Consider the following 19,446-nt stretch of genomic DNA (forward strand, 5'->3'; position numbering starts at 1 on the left):
CTTTCGGCTTTGGGCTTGTGTACCCCTAAGCTTGCCACGAAATTACAGAAGGGGCTTTGTGCCTGACAAATAACCTGCAGCAGCGAGCTGCAAAGATGAAGCTTCGGCACAAAGCGATGAGATGCAGCACGCAGAATCAAAGGCGAGCGCACAACAGGGAACAAGCTCTGTTATCGGCTTATAGCCTCAAATAATGAGATGATCCTGGCTGAGCCGGCGCTCCTCCTGATGAGCCTAGGCTGGATCACCCACCCAGGGAAAGGGAGGGAAAAAACAGTGTAGGAGGAAACCTGAATGAGGGAGGATCAGTCCAGGGAAACCAGCTTATCAGCACTGGCAATTAGGGTGGGAAAAGCTGATGCTCTGGCTCACAGCACCGGTTCTGCAGGGCTGGAGGGCAATGGTAGCTCTAGGAAGCCTTGTCCCAGACCCTTACCTCATCCCGTCGGGGACAGAGAAGGGAAAAGCTAATGGCTTAAAAGGAAAGTGGCCTGTAGAGAAGGAAAAACAACCCAAAACGGATCAAAGGGCCTGAGCCAGCACTGTTTCTCACTGCTGCGTCCCCAGAGGGACAGTAGCAGAGGTCCGTGGGCTCAGGGAGGTTTCACCCCACACCTACGCAGGGAGCCTGGCAGCAATGCCAAGCTGGCAGCATCTCCATCGGGAAGTGCCACCCCAGTGACAGCAGCCCATGCAGGGCAGCGTCCTCTGCACTGCTCTGGCCCACCCGATTTGCGTGGAAAGATGCTGGGGGGATGCTGTGGGTACTGCTCATCATCGGTCAAAATGAAAACCTTGCAGCACAGTGCCTGGTATAGGAGATGTCTGCACATGCAGTTGTTTAAATCACGCCCAAAAAAATCAGTCTCATTCATGCAATCTTCCTGCTTGAAGGGATATTCTTTACCTGCCTGGCTGCTCTGTGAGGGGACCAGCATTACAGCACTGGAGCCTGGAATCTCGCCAGGAGGGCTAAACGTGATCTCTTCCCAGCATCCCTGCTCACTGCTTCCTCAGGCTGCACCCCTTTAACTAAGATTAAACATTCCACAGATCGATGCAAAGCAACACAATTACTTTATTAGCAAGACAGCAAGTGCAGCATATACCTCTCTTTGTTTAAGGCCAGTCAGATGAGCTCATTAAATGACAGCTATTTTTACATCTGGTGTCATAAGTTTCCTTATTATTACAGTGTCGACCCCTTGAACAGAGGTAGGATCATCTGTCATGTCCTACCTAATTCAATTTAAATCTACTTTTTAAATTTATGATACAGAAGGCATCATATTTGCTCCCTGGAGCTGTAAAATATGAGTCATCCTTCTCATCTCACATAGGTACAAAAAGCAAACCCACCAAAACAAGAGGAACCGCACAGGCTCACCTAAGGGAGACTGAGGTCAAGCCCAAACCGCCTTTACAACAAGCTAGTTCACGGCTGCGTTTTCTTTCTTACTTTACCTCCAGGAACATGTTCTGTCTCCTGTTCCCTTTGCCATCTCTGAAGTTGTACCTGCGAACGGGGCAGGAGAACAGCAAATGCAAAAAGTTGTTTTTCCTCCTCTCTCAGCAGCGGTGGGAGGGGACACGTCCATGACCTGGCTGAGGTCCTGCTATTGCAAGTGAGTGGATCCCTCTCTGGGGGCTTTTACAGCAGTCAGTGAAACTCATGGGAGGTTTTGCAGATGGGACACAAGGGCACCTTCCAGAGGAGCAAGGAGGGTGCTGAGATGTCCTCCCTGGCAGCCATCAGTATTTGATCTCCACTGATAGGAGGCCCACGTGGCTCCCTGCAGACAGCTTCTCATCAGCATCGGGCTCATGTTGCGGTGCCCAAAATCACCACCTTCCCTAGCAGCAGGGTCACCAGTGCCTCTGGGATCTTTATGTCTGGGTCCTCTCTGAATGGAAAAGAGCATCGTTATAACTAAAGGAGGATATAACTGTTGGAGAAAGCATGGCGCAGTAAAAGACCACATAGAAAGTGTCAAAGTGAAACAGACTCCGACACCTTTGCAGCCTCCCACGTTAGGGACCGCGGACATGGCACTGCAGAGTGGAGATGTCACCAGCCACCCTCACAATCATTTGCTGATCCTCATGGTAGCAGAAAAAAAGGGATATCCGTGGTGGCCAAAGAATGGAAAGCTTGAATTGAAATATAAAGAGGAACGGTTACCCACCCAAAAGCAAGACTTCTGCTCGGATTGCAGCTCTTTAAATGATATGACATTGTCCTCATATGAATGCATTATTCCCCTCCCATCTCAGCGTGGCAGATGACAGAGGCTCAGGGAGAGATGCCTCAGGCCGAACAAATTTCAAGCTCTCTCTGAGAGCACTTTGATATTGAAAGTTACACACTTGAAATTTCCATACCTTTTGCGCCGCTGTGGTTACAGCCTTTCTGGGATCTGATCTGACGGGAGCTTTAACAACTCATCTCTGCGGGAAGATTTTTAGTCATTTAAGAAGTATGAAATACCGAGGGTTGCATCTGAACTCACTAAGAGATTTCAGTTCACACAATTTCAGCACCAGGCTTTGGCTCTGGAATAAATAATACACCCTCTTTCTAGATCAGTTTTTTTGTCAGGTTTATGAAACCTGACAAAGCCTAGTAAATATATTTTAAATATCACTCCTAAACATACTAGAATACAATGAATTACTCATGATGACGGAATGCTTCATTGGATTTATTTCCCTTGTTTTAATGAATCATTCATGGGCTTTTGGGCATTTATCTTACTTGAAGCTCTTCACCAAATACTTTGAATGAGCAATTTTGAACCAGTGGGTTTCTTGGACACCATCTGCCTCCAGTATCCTCCGTCATTTTTAGTTCATGCTGTGCATACAGCTGCATAAGTGCTACAGCACTGATTTAGCTCCCTGATTAGATGAATAAATAAATAATAATATAAGATTAATTGAAGGCAGGTATTTGTGCAAAGAATAGGTATCTCCCAAACAGCCAGCCAACAAGTCCACTTACACCCTGTCCATTGATAAAAGAAAAGGGGAATAAAAAAAAAAAAAAAAAAAGAGAGTAGAAACAAACATAACTTAGTTTTAGTGGCCATCTTCATCCATCAGCAAAAGGCAAGCCATCCAGGTCAAAATATACCTGAACAGGACACGGTGGCCCGGTATCTGGAAGCTCAACGGCAGCCAGGTTGTCCTCTCCTGGCCTCCAACCATGTTGTGGGTCATCATAACAGCATGAAACCACCTCTCCTCTGCTTCAGAGAAACCCAGCTCCTGCTCAGCGGTGCGAACGCACCTCACCAAGAAGGGCTGGAAGGCTCGGAGTCCAGGAAAGACATAAACGTGCCTGTGCGCTCTCTGCATCCCGGGAGAGCCAGCAGAGAGCACCCAGCAGACTTGAAGACGTGGCTAGCAAAATGGTCTTGCCAGCTCTCCTACATGTAAATGGCTCCATCTACAGCCACGTTCCAGCCACCACCTCTCCGCTCGTCGTCTACCCAGGTGCAGTCGACTCCACACCTGAACGCTGCTCGTTGCTGGTGGTCGCAAGCGAGGCTGTAGCAGCTCTTCTCTCTGAACGCTCTCTCTGAATAAAAGGCACATCACCCATTCCTCGGCTCAACAGATACATAGTATTAATAAAAAGGCACACACTGATGAGCATTTGCATAGATACTTTTACCCACCCCTCAATAATCAAAATCAATTGTCATGATAATACTTTCACTTGTAATTTGTTACCTTCAGCACAGGAGTTTGATTCTTTCTGTAACCCCCTGAAGCAGAGCAGGGCTGGTTAAGGGGCACAGCTGGACTCACCTAATGACCTAATGATTCAAATTAGCAGCACCTTATAAAATGATTTTAGAAGCCAAGGAAAGCAAAGGCCACAGAAAAATCAGACCCTACTTACGCCCAGCAAAGCAAAGAAAAATGAAACACCTAAAATCCATTTAAGAAGTTGCTGGACTTAAGGCAAATACAGATGTGGTGGCTACAACTTCTGAAGCTTCATAGCATGCAAGTCTAAACACAGGGGTGAGAACCAGGGGCACGGGTCCAGCTCCAGAGACTGAATGGACTTTGATCCACTATGGATTCTTTATCCTTAAAGCAATAACCAAAAGAAAGCAAGACAGCTACTGAATCAAGTCCATGATGGTGTGTTGTAGCAATTTCAGATTGTTGACTGTTTACATGAGAAGCAGATTAATATCTTGGTATGTGGGAGAACTCAGGAATGAGTACGTGTTGCCTAAGATGAACAGGGTGAACGCTGAGTAAGAACAGAGTGCGGCATAATAATTGCCAGATGCAGCAAGATTTATCATTGGTGTTACAACATGGGCAAATATTCTGTAGGAAGTCTCTGTAAACTTCTCCTCTTACTATGTTTTCATACCTAACATGTGCAGCTTGTGCATAGTTTATTCTATTAGTTTCTCTTGGTTGTGACAATAAGACTTTGTAAGAGAAGTGTTTGGGTTTTTTTCAGTAAATCAGAAAGACAAGCGTATTGGGGAATTCTGCTGCTCATTCTTAACTCACTACAGCTCAGCCTGGAATAAGTGCTCAGTACAAGATGACATACAGAGGGTGTATTTAACACGTCTTCTGAAAACAAAGGCTGTATCAGTATCACATGTATTTTGGTAAGTTCAGGGAGGATAAAAAGAGGGGAAAAAAATAACCATAGATTTTCTTGTTAATAGGAAAGTCACTGAAAACAAGATGCAGGGCTTTTACCACTGTGAGTGGTGAAAGAGTTATTTCTGTTTGAATACCAAGTCTGTGGAGAAAGATGAGTCAATTGGAAAGAAAAACTGAAGTAGCAGGTCACTCTACAGGTCACTTCAAAGCAATAGCTTCAAGTAAACATTTTTATCCTAACACACTTGCAACATCATATCTAAGCAATGTATCAGGTAGGCCCAGACGGCTGTTTCAGCAGTTACGAATTGCCAGCGATGCAAGCTGAAAACCAGGCCATACTTGGCCCGCTCCATTTGGGATTTTTCCATGGATTAGGCAACAACCCACGGGAAGGCTCAAGGTTACTCATACCTGCTTACCAGGATAAATCCTCTTGCTGGTCACCAACCTGAAACATCCAGTGAGCATTAGGGCTGGTGCCACATCTGTTGGAGAGAAGCATATGTTCCAGCTTACGCTGTATGAGTACTTTGGGCTGCAAGTCTCCGCATTTATGACAAATGATAAGCAAATACAACCAGCTCTAGAGTCTGTCTATAAACACATGTATCTGACATCTTCCTTTGCAAGGCTCAGCTCCCCGAGAGAACTGATTTCTCATGCATTATCCCTCTAAACATACGCCTGATGTCTTACTAGATTCTCACATTTTGTGTAAGCAGTAGCACTTGTGTCACTTAAAATTGAGATATAATTATTTCTCATTAGCAAGTATTGCTGCGATATTTGGGTAGGAGGAATTGAAAAGTGGACGGTTGTTATATTTTTTAAAAAATCACAACATTTCAACCACCTTTGAAGTCTTTAAGTAAACTCCATTTTTCCTGCCAAAGTCAGAACAATGAGGGCTGACAAGATGAGATGTGGAAGACAGCTCCTCATCCGTCACTAGCAGTTAGCTTTCCAGGTCAGGGCTAGAATCAAGCCATTAAGCTGTACTTGCAGAACAATCTCACCAGTGATTTTAAGTCTTGCTGCTGTTCTTATGCTGGATAAAAACACTTAAAAGCAGTGAAGTCTGCACATTTTCGCCAGATACCAGGAGTGTACGGTTAGTGCAGACACCCAGGAGTTTCAACTCCTCTCGAATTGTATTTCCAGTGTATTTCTGCCACAGACTTGCTAGGTGGCCACAGGCGAGTCACTAAAGCCTCAGAACAAGTTTAGCCTGGGGCATCCAATTATCCCTGTTGCTCTTGGGCTTAGAGCCAAGCATAAACTTACATCTCTAGTAGACTTTCACCCGCTAGCCTTCTCTTAATCCAGCCCTAAAGCAAAGCCCCTTTCTCACGGGAATGCCACGGGCTAGTAGAGAAGAGACATTTGTTAAACACGATAGGGTCACTCCTGAGAGGAGAGCGGGACCCTGCCGCGCCTGCCTCGGGACCCACAGCCATCGGCGCTGGGAGACGAGGGACGATACGCCCAGAGAGCAGAGGGCCCGCTGTGTTTTGGCATTCGGGTGCTAGTCCTGGGAAAGCAAGCGGTGTGTGTTTTCCTGCCTCAGGAGCTGGGTGCCAGCTATGGAGCGCATCTCTGCCCCCACAGGAGGGAGGAAACAATCCATCAGCAAGATGAGAGACAGCTTTAAATTAGACATAGGCTGCTGTTTAAAGAGGAAATTTACTGTAATCCAGAGACAACAACAAAAATCAACAGGCTTGAGTCATCTGCCTTGGCATTGCATGACTCTCTTCTAGAAGCAAATGCTTTTCACTCCACTAAATGTTTTAGCCATTTGCATACACAGTTAGCAGCTTCTGACTATACAGCTGCCCTCAAACCACGAACTTGGGAGAAATTCATGACAGCTTGCTAAAATGCAGCTGGCAGAGCTTGCCTTCAAAATGTACCACAACAAATTTCAAATCCCCCTCACCCACTGCTGCCGCTGCTGTGACCTGAGCAGTCCCTGGCAGGTGGCTGGCCACAGGCTGCAAAGAAAACAGAAAAGCACTTCTAGTGCCAGCAATACTCTTTTTATTCTGCAGTACAGAAAAGATATTTTAAATAGGAAAAACACCCACTGTGTGTGTATGACTTGCTTTCATTAATACCTTCGTCTACATGTGTCCATCTGTATCATCAAATCAATAAATCCATCTGTCCTAGGCACAGGTAACATTAAAAAACAAATCACTGACATGCAAACAGTTGGGTAGAAAATACCTGCAGGGAAAGATGACAGCTTCAGGCATTCATATGAAGCCTGGAGTCTAAAACAAATAATGAGACTGTCAAGGTGGTCACTAGATGCATCTCTTACTTTCCTCTGTGCCAGTTCAGGAATCAGGCGTTGCAAAGATCCCTTCCTGGGGATGCAGTCCTGCCAGCAGGTACCTTTTGCTGTGAAAGCCGTGACCGCAGTGGAAACGCAGCAGGAATGATGCAGCCATCCACAGGAGGAGAGATGTGCACCCCAGTCCGCACCCTGCTTCCCACCACCTCGCTCACCGCCTCCCAGGCTCCTCTTTAGCACAGGGCTTGGTGGAGGGCAGGTACGCTGGGAAGGTAAGAACTGAGTGATCTCATAGTTGCCTGAAACTACTCAAAGAGTATTTACCAAGGTAGTGGAGCCAAACTCTTCTCCATGGCGCCACGTGACATAACAAGCATCAGCAACCACATTCTTAGAATCACAGAACCATAGAATCCTTAAGGTTGGAAAGGACCCTTGAGATCATCGAGTCCCACCTGTTAAACCTAACTGCCTGGTCCACCTCTAAACCATGTCCCTAAGCACCACATCCACGCATTTTTTGAAGACTTCCAGGGACTGTGGTTGTACCGCTTCCCTGGGCAGCCTGTTCCAATGCCTAAGCGCTCTCTCCATGAAGCATTTTTTCCTAATATCCAATCTAAACCTCCCCTGGCACAACTTGAGCCTGTTTTCTCTCATCCTGTTGCTTGCTACTTGGGAGAAGAGACCGACCCCCACCTTGCTACAACCTCCTTTCAGGCAGTTGTAGAGGGCGATAAGGTCTCCCCCCTCAGCCTCCTCTTCTCCAGACTAAACAACCCCAGTTCCCTCAGCCGCTCCTCATAAGACTTGTGCTCCAGACCCTTCCCCAGCTTCATTGCCCTTCATTGGACACGCTCCAGCACCTCCATGTCCTTCTTGTAGTGAGGGGCCCAAAACTGAACACAGCACTCGAGGTGCGGCCTCACCAGTGCCAAGTCCAGGGGCACTATCACCTCCCTGGTCCTGCTGGCCACACTATTCCTGATACAAGCCAGGATGCCATTGGCCCTCTTGGCCACCTGAGCACACTGCTGGCTCATGTTCAGGCGGCTGTCAACCAACACCCCCAGGTCCTTTTCCTCCAGGCAGCTCTGCAGCCACTCCTCCCCCAGCCTGTAGCGTTGCATGGGGTTGTTGTGACCCAAGTGCAGGACCTGGCACTGAGCCTTGTTGAACCTCATACAGCTGGCCCCGGCCCAACGATCCAGCCTGGCCAGGTCCCTCTGCAGGGCCTTCCTACCCTCCAGCAGATCGACACTTCCACCCAACTTGGTGTCACCTGCAAACTTACTGAGGGTACGCTCAATCCCCTCATCCAGATCATTGATAAAGATATTAAACAGGACTGGTCTCAATACTGAGCCCTGGGGAACACCACTCATGACTGGTCACCAACTGGATTTGACTCCATTCACCACCACTCTCTGGGCTCAGGATGATATCAGGTAAAAAAAAAAAAGTGTCACTGGTAGGGTAATGCAGCATTGAAACGGGCTGCCTGTAGACTGTGGAATTTCTGTCCTTGGAGGTTTTCATCACCTGGCTAGACAAAATCACGGCTGACCTGCTTTAGTGCTGGCCGCAGTCCTGCCTCCAGCGGGAGGCTGTACGAGATGACCTCCAGAGCTCCCTTCCAAGCAACACTGCGTGATTCCTGGGCTTTCACGAGAACATCATCATCTGCTTTCAGTCAAGAACAAGCACAAGTAAAGGCAGGGCCACAGCCTTAATTTGTGAAACAAAGATATTTAACACACACACAAAAAAATCTTTTTTAATATGAGCATAGGTCTATTAATCTGCATCTTAACACAATGAAATGATGCTGCTGCCATAAGCTGTATTACTGGACACAGAGGTACCATCCCCTGGTCTGGTTAGGTTTGGGTTCTACTCTGTAAAACTGTAGTATAAGGTAGTACTTCTCGAAAAAGCCTGAAGTGAACAGGACGCTATGTTTATTGAAAGCATATAACGACAACAAATGGAATTTTCCCTCTAACACAGTCAAGTCGTTTAGAGATCTGTTACCCACTGAACCTGTTCCAATTAACTGTTAGTTCACTTACTCAACGTTAGATCAGCCCCCCAACTCTAAACAGGAGTGTCAGCAGGCTTTTCTCAACACAAGTGAAGTTCTGTCACTCTGGAAGCACAACTGCAAAGCTGCTGTCATTCTCCTATATCTATTAAGATCTTTCATCTCAGCCAGTCTGGGGAAACTGAATTAACAGATAGAAAAATGGTACCTTTAAACAATCTCCTCCCTTGTCACACACATTCCTCCTTTAAACTGGCCAATATTTTTGACTTATCCCTTTAAGCTCCCCAAGCTGAAAATATGTGCAGAATTCAATGCAAGTGATATGCCACAACTTTGAAGCTCATGACAAAAAATGACTGGCACCCATTTGAAATTATATCTTCCCTAAAGTCAAGAAACGAGGCAGACACAAGGGACTGTATAGATTAAATAACCCCTTAAATGCTGAGGAGAAAATAGGGAGGTACAATCCACATCACCCCCAGCACAGGAATTGTATGGCATATCCTCAGTCAATCTGTAGCAAGCCTAGCACTATTATTCTCAAGTGAGCCACACAGATTTACTCCAGACAAAGATCAAGCCCATTAGATCCGATTTCTTCTATCTGTAATATTTATCATCTCAGACAATGATTTAGCTCTCTGCCAAACAATCTTATGAGTCCCATTTTACATAACTCATGGCATAAGTCCATTCCGCTTATGTCAGCTTCACCACATTAATCACAGCCACGGGGATTTGATTTTAGCCTAGCCTAGCTGCGGCAGCAAGAGGCTGAAACAAGTACTGGCACAGCCAGACCTACGCCGCCATGGCATCACGTGCACCTTGCCACCCTGGTAGCTTTCTAGAGCTATTACTGGTGGGCCACAGATCTTGAGAGCTGCTTTGAATTTTCATAACCATCCTTCTTGCTTCATGAGACAGAGCTGCTGTTGCCTGTTTGTTTGCCGTCGCTGGGTTTTCCTCCTCCCGAGCCAGCACGGTGCCTACAGACGGTGCGGAGATCCTGCTTCAGAGCTGTCTGAGCATCAGAAAAAGCCCCAATGCTCAGCACAAGGACCGCACCATCTGGCTGTGTCACTCGCCTCCAAGCACTGGCATTACCTTAATCTCTGACTCAGAGAAGCTTTGGAGAATAGGGGCCACATCCGTCCCAGCACTGATTGCAGGAGACAACAGTAAGAGGTGAGATGCTGATCAAAGAGCAGATAACAGCCCTAGGCCTCCTGCAGACACAGGTGGATACCCTCTGCTCCTCCTCACTGAAAAATAAAACTCACTCGCCTTCCAGAGGAGAAAATCAGGATCAAGCCCTTGGTTATCAAAGGAGCTAGAAGAAGCCCTCATTACTTTGAGGAGAAGAATTTCATCCCACTACAAGACCCAAATTATGTGCTTATCTTATGGTTCAGAAGGGACCCCTAAAACCCAAAGGCACAGTGAAGACCCTGTCATCTTCCCCACTCCCTGTTTTGAAAATGCAGCATTTCACAGCCTCCCTGTCTGATCCAAGTTCCTTTTCCTCTGTCAACATGACCAGAGTTCATCAAGAATTGCTGTAATAACAGACTTGTATAAGCTATATACTTTGGCCTCTGCCTTCCATTAACCCCTGCCAGGACGGCTGACATTAGTTAGCTTTAGTTCTGCCTCAAAATAACACACAAAAAAGAAACTACAGCCTTGCAGCAGCTGTACAATAGAAGTTCTGCACAGTATTTGAGCATCTCTAGCCCTTTTGTAACCTTCTACCACCTTTTGTAGTCTTTCAAAATCTGAAACAGGTTTTTTAAACAAAAAAAAATCCTTTTTGCATTAGCAAAGTGAAAAGCAACTCCATTTTCTATGTAAAACAACAAAAATAAAGAGTATCTGCCAGTGAGCAGGGAAACACATAGCCATTGGAATTGCCACGAGAACAACTCACCCACGCTTTAATGGATGGGCGCAAATATGCTGCTCCAGTAAGAAGAAGGAACAAATCCTGATCGGGGGCATAAAGCAGAGTTGTTCTCCTGATTCATGTTTTATGCTCGCAGCTAGAGACAGTATTACTGTCTGGCGGCCTACTCAAATGCGCAGGACGTTTTCAGCTGCTGAGGACAAAGAATTCGCTGTGAGCGCTTTCACAGTTACTGCAGATATGGCCAAACACACGGACCTCATAAAATGATTTCCTGGTATTTGATGTTCCCAGCCTTCGGCCAAACTAAATGCATTAAAAATGAGATTTGTCTCTCAAATGTCCTTGCCCCAAGCGAGCAGTGTGTGATGATCTGAGGCCACCCACATCTTGGAGGAGGGATCACATGAGCGCTTCTCGAGGTCAGTAGCAAATCCCACAACTGCTGAACACCACCGCGGACATCTTCAGGGAATGCCTCTGTAACCACTGCCTTGGAGAATATCAGGCTTTAGCTGAGTATCGCCTATCTGGGAAGGCCCCATGGATGCCTTCTCCAGTATTCAATCCTGATGTAATGGCTGAGAGACCAGGAAAACTGTCTGGCTGGGTTTCCAGTTTGCATCACAAGACCATTGTATGCATGGGTGTGCAACTTCCAGCTCTGAGTCAAAACATGCTGTGCCTCTCCCTCCCCAGTTCTAATAATGGACTTATAAAAGATGCCACCCCATGCTGCCCCTGTTATTAAGGACTTTACAATGGACTATTCATCAAGCGATCTTTTTTCCTCTTTTTACTCAACTATTAAAGTCCGTGACTTACACGACTGCACGGCCTGTTCTTTCAACACCACTTGTTACTCCTTTAGCCACTTTAATTAACCATTCTTTTGTACCGATTCCTCTCTTCTCCAAATTACCTAGGGATTTTCCACATGCCAGCATATCGAATGCTTTAGAGAAATTAAGGCAAGAAATCTGCTAGATGTAACTTTTGTTCAGAGAATTGGTCAAGTTCGGGAAGACATTGTGTTAGTCTAATACGACGTACCTTTAGTAAACTCAGGTTTAGGTGCACGCCGCTCGCAACTGTCTGGGGCTGAGGCAAGTAAAATGAGAATCCCTTAGAGCTATCTTCTTACTGCACAGTCCCTGAGAAATCTGTGATTTTGCTTTGAGTTCCTTGAGTCAAGTTGTTCCAGTGGGTGTGGAAACCAGTCATAGAGAACTAAATGCTACTTTGTTTGGGCAGCGTAAATAACATCAGTAGTTTGAGTATAACCAGACCAGACTTGCAATGGTGTAAGGGATAGAAATTATTATTCTTAAAGAACGTACAAAGTGTCAGTCATAATAAATCATACAGAACAGGAGCTTCTATCTTAAGATCTAACCTTCAGTCTAAGCTCCTTCACCAAAAACAAGGGAAAATAATCCTCTTTAAGAAGTCTTTCATGTCAAATTACACAACAATCAGTTCCTACAAACACTAACAGAGCTATTCAAAAAGGTAGACTCAGATGTACCTGGATTAAGAGCTGTCTGCAGCCTTACCAAGCTCCCAGAAGCTTGGATTTGAGACGCTCCCACAGGTCTTGGATTCCTGCTGGCAACTCCACACTTCTTATCCTCCTCTGGTCTCAAAGCAGCTGCAAAGTCAGTACAGAGCATTTGGCCAGCACAACAGAACTGGAACCAGCACACAGCAAAACTTCATCAAATTACTTAACCAGCCTCAGTATAACTGGGTAGCTCTGCCATATAAGGTAAAAGTCAAGATTGGTAAGGTTACTGTTGCAATGGGCAACACTTGCTACTCTTTTATTTCTTGGTTTCCAATTCTTTCATTTTCAACTAGGTTTATATCCATTCCATCCCACATCCATAGCTGACCTGTTCAACTGGTTATACCCCATTGCTTGGGCTAAGAAATACTGACTTCTAGTACATCGTAGCTTTTAATCGGAAAATGAGATGCATCAAATTCTGCTACCTGATCTGTCAAGCTTAGCTATTCTTATTAAAAACAAACAAACAAACAAAAAAACCCCCAAAACCCCAAAACAAAGCCCAAACACCAAAGCAAAATCCACAAACCTGCAGAAATTGGAAAACCTGTAAAACTGGGAAACAAAAGTTAGCTTATGGCAGTTAAACAAGCTGCGTCTCCCCAAAGTTTTAGAACTGTGGATATAAGGGGATAAGCATGGATACGTGCTTTCGGTATGACCTGCACTATTATTCATAGCATTTCCCTGCCTTGCCACATATAATCAAAAGATTGTGCTTCTCAGCTATAAAATGGAAGTCTCTCACAGAGACTTTAAATATTTGTATCAAGGTATCAGCATTTTCTATATAATCCATATGCATTTGGGAAGCTATCCTATTTCTGTAATGATGCAATAGGAAAAGAATGAAATAGTCAGGAAGTTCTTAGGACATAAAGAACAAGATACACAATCTTGCAAGAAGTCCCTTTCAACCCTACCAGTTTAAGGCACACTAATTCCATCGCTGTACTTCTGTCATCTCCGATGAGTGTTTAACAGAACAGACATGCACAACTTTTGTCTTTTTTATTTGTATTGCTCCATGCCAAGCTGTCAACAGAAAGCATGGGGAAATTGTTTGAATGTTGAGAAAGCAAAAGCATCTCTATTCAGGAGCCGCTGAAGACTAGAAGCAAAGTAAGATAAACTTGAAAGCTCTAATAGAATATTAAGTGCAATTCCACAGGTGCTCCAGGTTGCTCTCTCCACCTGCTTTATATCAGGGATCCATTCCTTACACATTCAGGACAAAAAAACCCCAACCAAACCCCACAAACACAGAGGAAGAAAAGTTCTACTAAGAATTCAGACTAGAGCCTGAAAAAGAACCAAAAAACCCACAAACAAGTCTTCAAATTAAAGTCTTATGATACCAATCTTTATTCAAGACAGACCAAAAAATACTTCCTAGTACTTCATTTACTTACCCTGAAAACAGAACTCAAAAATATCCTACTTAGGCAGTATTAACCATTTTAAAATGAGCTGATGAGCTCCAGCTTATTTCAAGTACATATAAATTTGAAGGCAACAGAGAATGTATTTACCATTTTTATGTGTGTGTATATACATACACATTATATATATAAAGTCATGTATAGACATACATATTTTGCTGCCACCTTGTGAACAGTCTCTGAATAAGGAGGTTTAGTTCATACGGACCCAATTCTGCCATCTTTATTCACATTTAGCAAAACTGACTTCAATATAGACACTTTTTGAACAGGTACTCAATGTGAAAAAGGCTGGCTGAATCAGATGCTTAGTGAAGAAGATTTTAAAAGGCTGAATAAAGTAACTATTAGTCTTCTGCAATTTCCATACACTTGTGTGTCACAGTTTATTGCCACAAACATTATGGAAAATATCACTAAATTCTTTCCGATAAAAATATTGCAGCTTTGCATCCGAGTTGTATAGCTGTCTTCAACACTGAATAAGCTGGTGCCTGTAAACCAAAGAATAAGAGATTAAATACATCTAATTGTCCTGGTTTCAGCTGGGATAAGAGTTAATTTTCTCCTTGGTAGCCGGTATGGGGCTGTGTTTTGGGTTTAGGATGAGAACAATGTCAATAACACACTGATGCTTTGGTTCTTGCTAAGCAGTGCTAAGCTGTTGCTAAGTAGTGCTCACACTGGTCAAGGACTTTTCAGCTTCCCCTGCTCTGCCGGGGGCACAAGAAGCTGGGAGGGGGCACAGCCAGGACAGCTGACCCAGACTGGCCAAAGGGCTATTCCATACCACATGACATCATGCCCAGTATATAAACTGGGGGAGCTGGCCGGGGGGCAGCGATTGCTGCTTGGGGACGGGCTGGGCATCGGTCGGCAGGTGGTGAGCAATTGTACACTGTATCACTTGCTTTGTATTACTATTGTATTATTATTATTAGGTTTTATTATTATTGTTATTATTACTATTACTACTGTTCTATTTTTATTTTACTTCAATTATTAAACTGTTCTTATCTCAACCCACAAGTTTTCCCCTTTTACCCTTTCAATTCTCTCCCCCATCCCACTGGTGGAGTGAGCAAGCAGCCGTGTGGTGCTTAGTTGCTGGCTGGGGTTAAACCACAACACTAATGAAGTGTTTTGTTTGAACCAGATTGTGGTAAGGAATAGTAAGCATTATCAAAAAAAAAAAAAAAAAAAAAAAAAAGCAAAAAAAATCACAAAAAAACCCACCACCAAAAAATGCCCGTTATTTGTAGTCTAATCTACCCTAGAGAAAAGCAAACTAAAAATTATTAACTTTGCAGAATGGTTCCATTTCTCCACAAATGTAAGTCAAGAGAAAAAAAGGAGAGAAGTCACACATTCCTCATATGGTATTCAAGGGAGCATAGAATTTGTATTTCATACTCCTAACATGGTTGTGTTTGTCTATCAAGATGATGCCTCAATTTCCCAGCTGTATGGATAGCACTTATTAGCCTTATCTTCAAAAATATTTCATCTAAACTTAAAATAAAATTACAAACTGTGCAGAGGACACCTCTCAGGAAAACACAATCACTTCGACGCTTGACATGAGTTCCAACAGATTCAATTCTGCTCTAGAAAAATGAAAGCTATAATATGCAGTGCTTTCTTATATTTATCTTTGGGAAAGAACATCAAGCGCCTTATTTTCTATTTCTCAAATAAAGAACTAGATCACAGTCACTGGATTAGGAAGATAAGAATATCACATCTACATCCTCACTAACAGTGCCAATGAGTTAACATTGCACTTACCGCTTCTGCATCATGCTCAAGCCCAATGTCATGGTGCTCCCGTTCATCATCCCGAAACTGCTTTATTATCTTTAAAAATAGCAGTTAATTAGTAAGTCTACTTTGCAGAGAAATCAAGGCAGCTAGTATACAAAACTATATGCTGTTGACCATTGCTTCTCAAAGACCTGATTCTCCAATTCAGCAAGAAGGGAATTATTTACAGCATTCCCCAAACATAAAGGTCTTTTAATAGTCTCAAAAGAAGTCTTTAAAAACTAAGCTGCTGTTTAATATATCACTATCTTTTTCACTGTTTCAAGAAAACCTATAACCTCTAGTCATAGTAACTCATAACACCAATTAGTTTCACACACCCAAATTATTCTGACAATTTAAATAACGAAATTAAGGTCCCTGCCTTGCCAGGTAATCAGTAAGGGTGTTTTCCTGTACGCCAACAGGGCTTACGTCCATTCTAGCACTCTAAAGGACACTTTTTCTCTTCTGATTTTTCAACTGGGACTAAAAGGTTTAAAGAATTTTCTCTTGAGATGCCCGCAGATAACTAGGATTGCTTAATAAAGTGCTCAGAGTTGACAGACACCCAAGCACTTGTCCCTACCCAACAGGTTCGCATCACTTTTGGTTTCATCGCTAGTCCTCCTCATAGTGACAGTGTGAATAACCTTGCTGCTTAGCTTTTTCTCGTTTATTTTGTGCCCTCTCAGTTTATAGTCTTTATTTTCAGGGGTAGTGTTTCCCTTGGGCACATGTCAGCAAAACCTGGGTTACTTCAGACACTATTTCTGTAACAAGAAGACACATTTGGAGTAACCAGACTTGGCTAGGTGTTAAAATGAGCACAACTGAACATACTGATAGTCAGCAAAACTGGAAATGAACACACAGACCCTAAAGCAAGCTCCCACCAAACGGAGCACAAACGAGCTCCAGGTGCTGCACGTGGAAAGAGGTCAGTCTCTCACAAGCACCCTACAGGAATGCGCCCCAGTTTGATGCCTAAAATACTTGGGAAATAATTTTCTTGCAGAGCTAACAAACATTAGCTCCTTACATGCTCTGAACAGTATCCAAGACTAGAACTCGAACGGGGTGCTGGCTGACAGCAGGCTCCCTAGGAGTCGGCAGTGTGCCCTGGCAGCCAACAGGGCAAATGGCATCCTGGGGTGCACCAAACACAGCATCACCCGCCGGGCAAGAGAGGGGATTATCCCGCTGTATTCAGCGTTGGTGCGGCCTCATCTTGAGCACCGTGTGCAGTTCTGGGCCCCACAATTCAAGAAGGATGTGAAGGTCCTTGAATGCATCCAGAGGAGGGCAACAAAGCTGGTGAAAGGGCTGGAAGGCATGTCCTATGAGGAGCGGCTGAGGCCACTGGGTTTGTCTAGTTGGGAGGAAAGGAGGCTGCGGGGTGACCTCATTGCTCTCTGCACCTTCCTGAGGAGGGGAGGTGGAGAGGGAGGTGCTGATCCCTTCTCCCTGGGATCCAGTGGTAGGATGTGTGGGAATGGTTCAAAGCTGCGGCAGGGGAGGTTCAGACTGGACACTAGGAAGCATTTCTTTACCGAGAGGGTGGTCAAACACTGGAACAGGCTTCCTAGAGAGGTGGTCGATGCCCCAAGCCTGTCAGTGTTTGGACAATGCCCTTAATAACATGCTTTAACTTGGGCAGCCCTGAATTGGTCGGGCAGTTGGACTAGATGATCACTGTAGGTCCCTTCCAACTGAAATATTCTATTCTAACTATATAATCATATCCAGTATAAGCAAAATGTTACTACGCAATCATATTTTCTCCTTTTGTTTCCCCTCTAAACCCTTCCTTTCAATTAAAAGTAATCAAAATTAAAGCCTAGTTCTCCCAATCAAATGAAGTACTGAAAGCATGCTGAAGCTAATCCAACATAGATTTTAATTTTGGTGCTTGATCAATCTAGTGCTGCTGAAGAAAAAAAAATCCTTTTACTCAAAAGAAACTTAAAGTTTCTGTTGACTTCAGCATTCTAAGTGATAGAAGAAAAAGAGATCTACTGTAAATTCTATGAGCCTATTATTTTAAAAGACTAAAGTCACATTAGATAATTCAATGAATACGTTAAACTACTTTTTAAGTCACAGTTAAATACCTGCAATAGTTCTTTGTACTTTTCTGGATCTTCTTCCATCAGCGTTCGGATCTGGCTATTGTAGTGATCCGATATACTCTCCTCCACTGCCACTGTGCAAGCCATTGCACCTTTCTTGCCAAGTAAAGCACTTCCAGCCCCTGTGATTGCAGTACCAAACATATACAAACAATGAAATCTGAAGCAATACAAATAATTTACACATTTGAAGACTTCACAAAACAACAACAATAGTAATAATACAGACTCACCCAAAACAAAACCTGCTACATTCCAAAAAGGCAATAAAACCGTAGGTCGAACTCTGTATGCAACCATTAGTTCATTGAACTTTTTCAGGTGGTCTTTTTCTTGATTCCACATTTGCTGCAAAAGAACCAGATCACAGTAAAGCATAAAACCAGAAAAATTAAACATTTCCAATAAAACTAATGAACACGAAGAAAAACAAATGAGCTCAGGCCACTCACACTTTGACTGCAGGGGTAACGCTATTCACATCACAAAGAGGAAACGTTAAAGAGGGGCAGATGACAGTTATAAATAGGCAATGTAAAAACATTTGTAAAATAAAGAGTCTTTGTGACAATGCTACAGCGGTTGTAGTGTTGGTAACTCCGTTACCGAGCAGTCCCACCGCTCTTTATAAACTCACATGTTTAAATGTGTTTAGAAAGACACGGACAGCTGCATTACAGCGAAAGCTATGATCTTACAACTTCACTCGACCTTTGTTAATCCGATGCAAATTAACCAGAAACACAGCCACCGCTTTTAGGCCCACTAACCTGGATAACCGGTCCCACACTCGATCTACCCAAGACGGCCATTTGTCCCGCGTAAATGCGGTTCGCCCCGTACTCGCCGGCATGGTCCACCCGGATGATGCGGTCTATGACGGGCTTGTTGATGCCCTCCAGCGTCACCCGCGTGCTGCAAGGCCTGAGGGAAGCCCCTCCGGCGGGCAAGGGCCGTCCCCCCCGGAGACCTGCCGGAGAGACAAAGGTGACGCGAGCTCTGCCGCGGCCCGAGGCGGCCCCGGGCGGTGCGAGGCCCGCGGCCGTCGCTCAGGGCGGCGCCCCGCCCGGCGAGGGGCGGGCTGCCGCGGGAGCCGAGCCGAGCCCCTACCCGCCCCGCAGCGGAGGGGCCGGCTCTGCCCCAGCCAGCGCCGCACAGCCGGAGCCGCCGCGGCGGCCACCTCCATCCCGCTGACCCCGACGCCTCCTCCGCCGCGTCGCACCGCCGCTACGTCATCACCGCGGGACGCCTTCGCACCGCCCTATCACGATTCCGATTGGCTCCCCAGCGCCGCCGCACTGGAGAGCGGAGCTGTCAGTCAGGGCCGGCGTCCCCCGGCTGCCATGGGAACGAGGGCGGGGCGACCCCTCCGGGCGCTGCGGGGAAGGCGCGGCGCAGGCGGCTGCTCCGCCCAGCGGCAGCGTCACCGCCGGCCCCCGCCCCTGCGCGCCCCCTGGCGGCGCGGAGGTGCCGGTGGGGCGGGCTGCGGGCGGGAGCGGGGGCCTCCGGCCTCAGCGAGCGATTTTTAAAAACATCAGACGCTACATTTTTTAAAAAAGAAAAATCATTTATTGCATGTTAATTTCTTTAAAATGAA

The 19,446-nt window shown here is 45.2% G+C and overlaps 1 protein-coding gene across 1 annotated transcript; it reads right to left on the minus strand.

Moving 5' to 3' along the window:
- Positions 1-13,719: 13,719 nt before the first annotated feature.
- COQ7 (coenzyme Q7, hydroxylase) lies at positions 13,720-19,050 on the minus strand. Its single transcript, XM_082313972.1, has 6 exons — positions 18,960-19,050; positions 18,620-18,819; positions 18,083-18,197; positions 17,832-17,971; positions 15,703-15,771; positions 13,720-14,408 (listed from the first exon to the last, which is right to left on the minus strand). The coding sequence occupies exons 1-6, from the start codon at positions 19,033-19,035 to the stop codon at positions 14,331-14,333; spliced, it is 678 nt and encodes a 225-aa protein (XP_082170098.1). The 5' UTR covers positions 19,036-19,050; the 3' UTR covers positions 13,720-14,330.
- Between the last annotated feature and the right edge of the window lie 396 nt (positions 19,051-19,446).

This window comes from Platalea leucorodia (genome assembly GCF_965183815.1).
Source record: "Platalea leucorodia genome assembly, chromosome: 5".
NCBI classification, from domain to species: Eukaryota; Metazoa; Chordata; class Aves; order Pelecaniformes; family Threskiornithidae; genus Platalea; species Platalea leucorodia.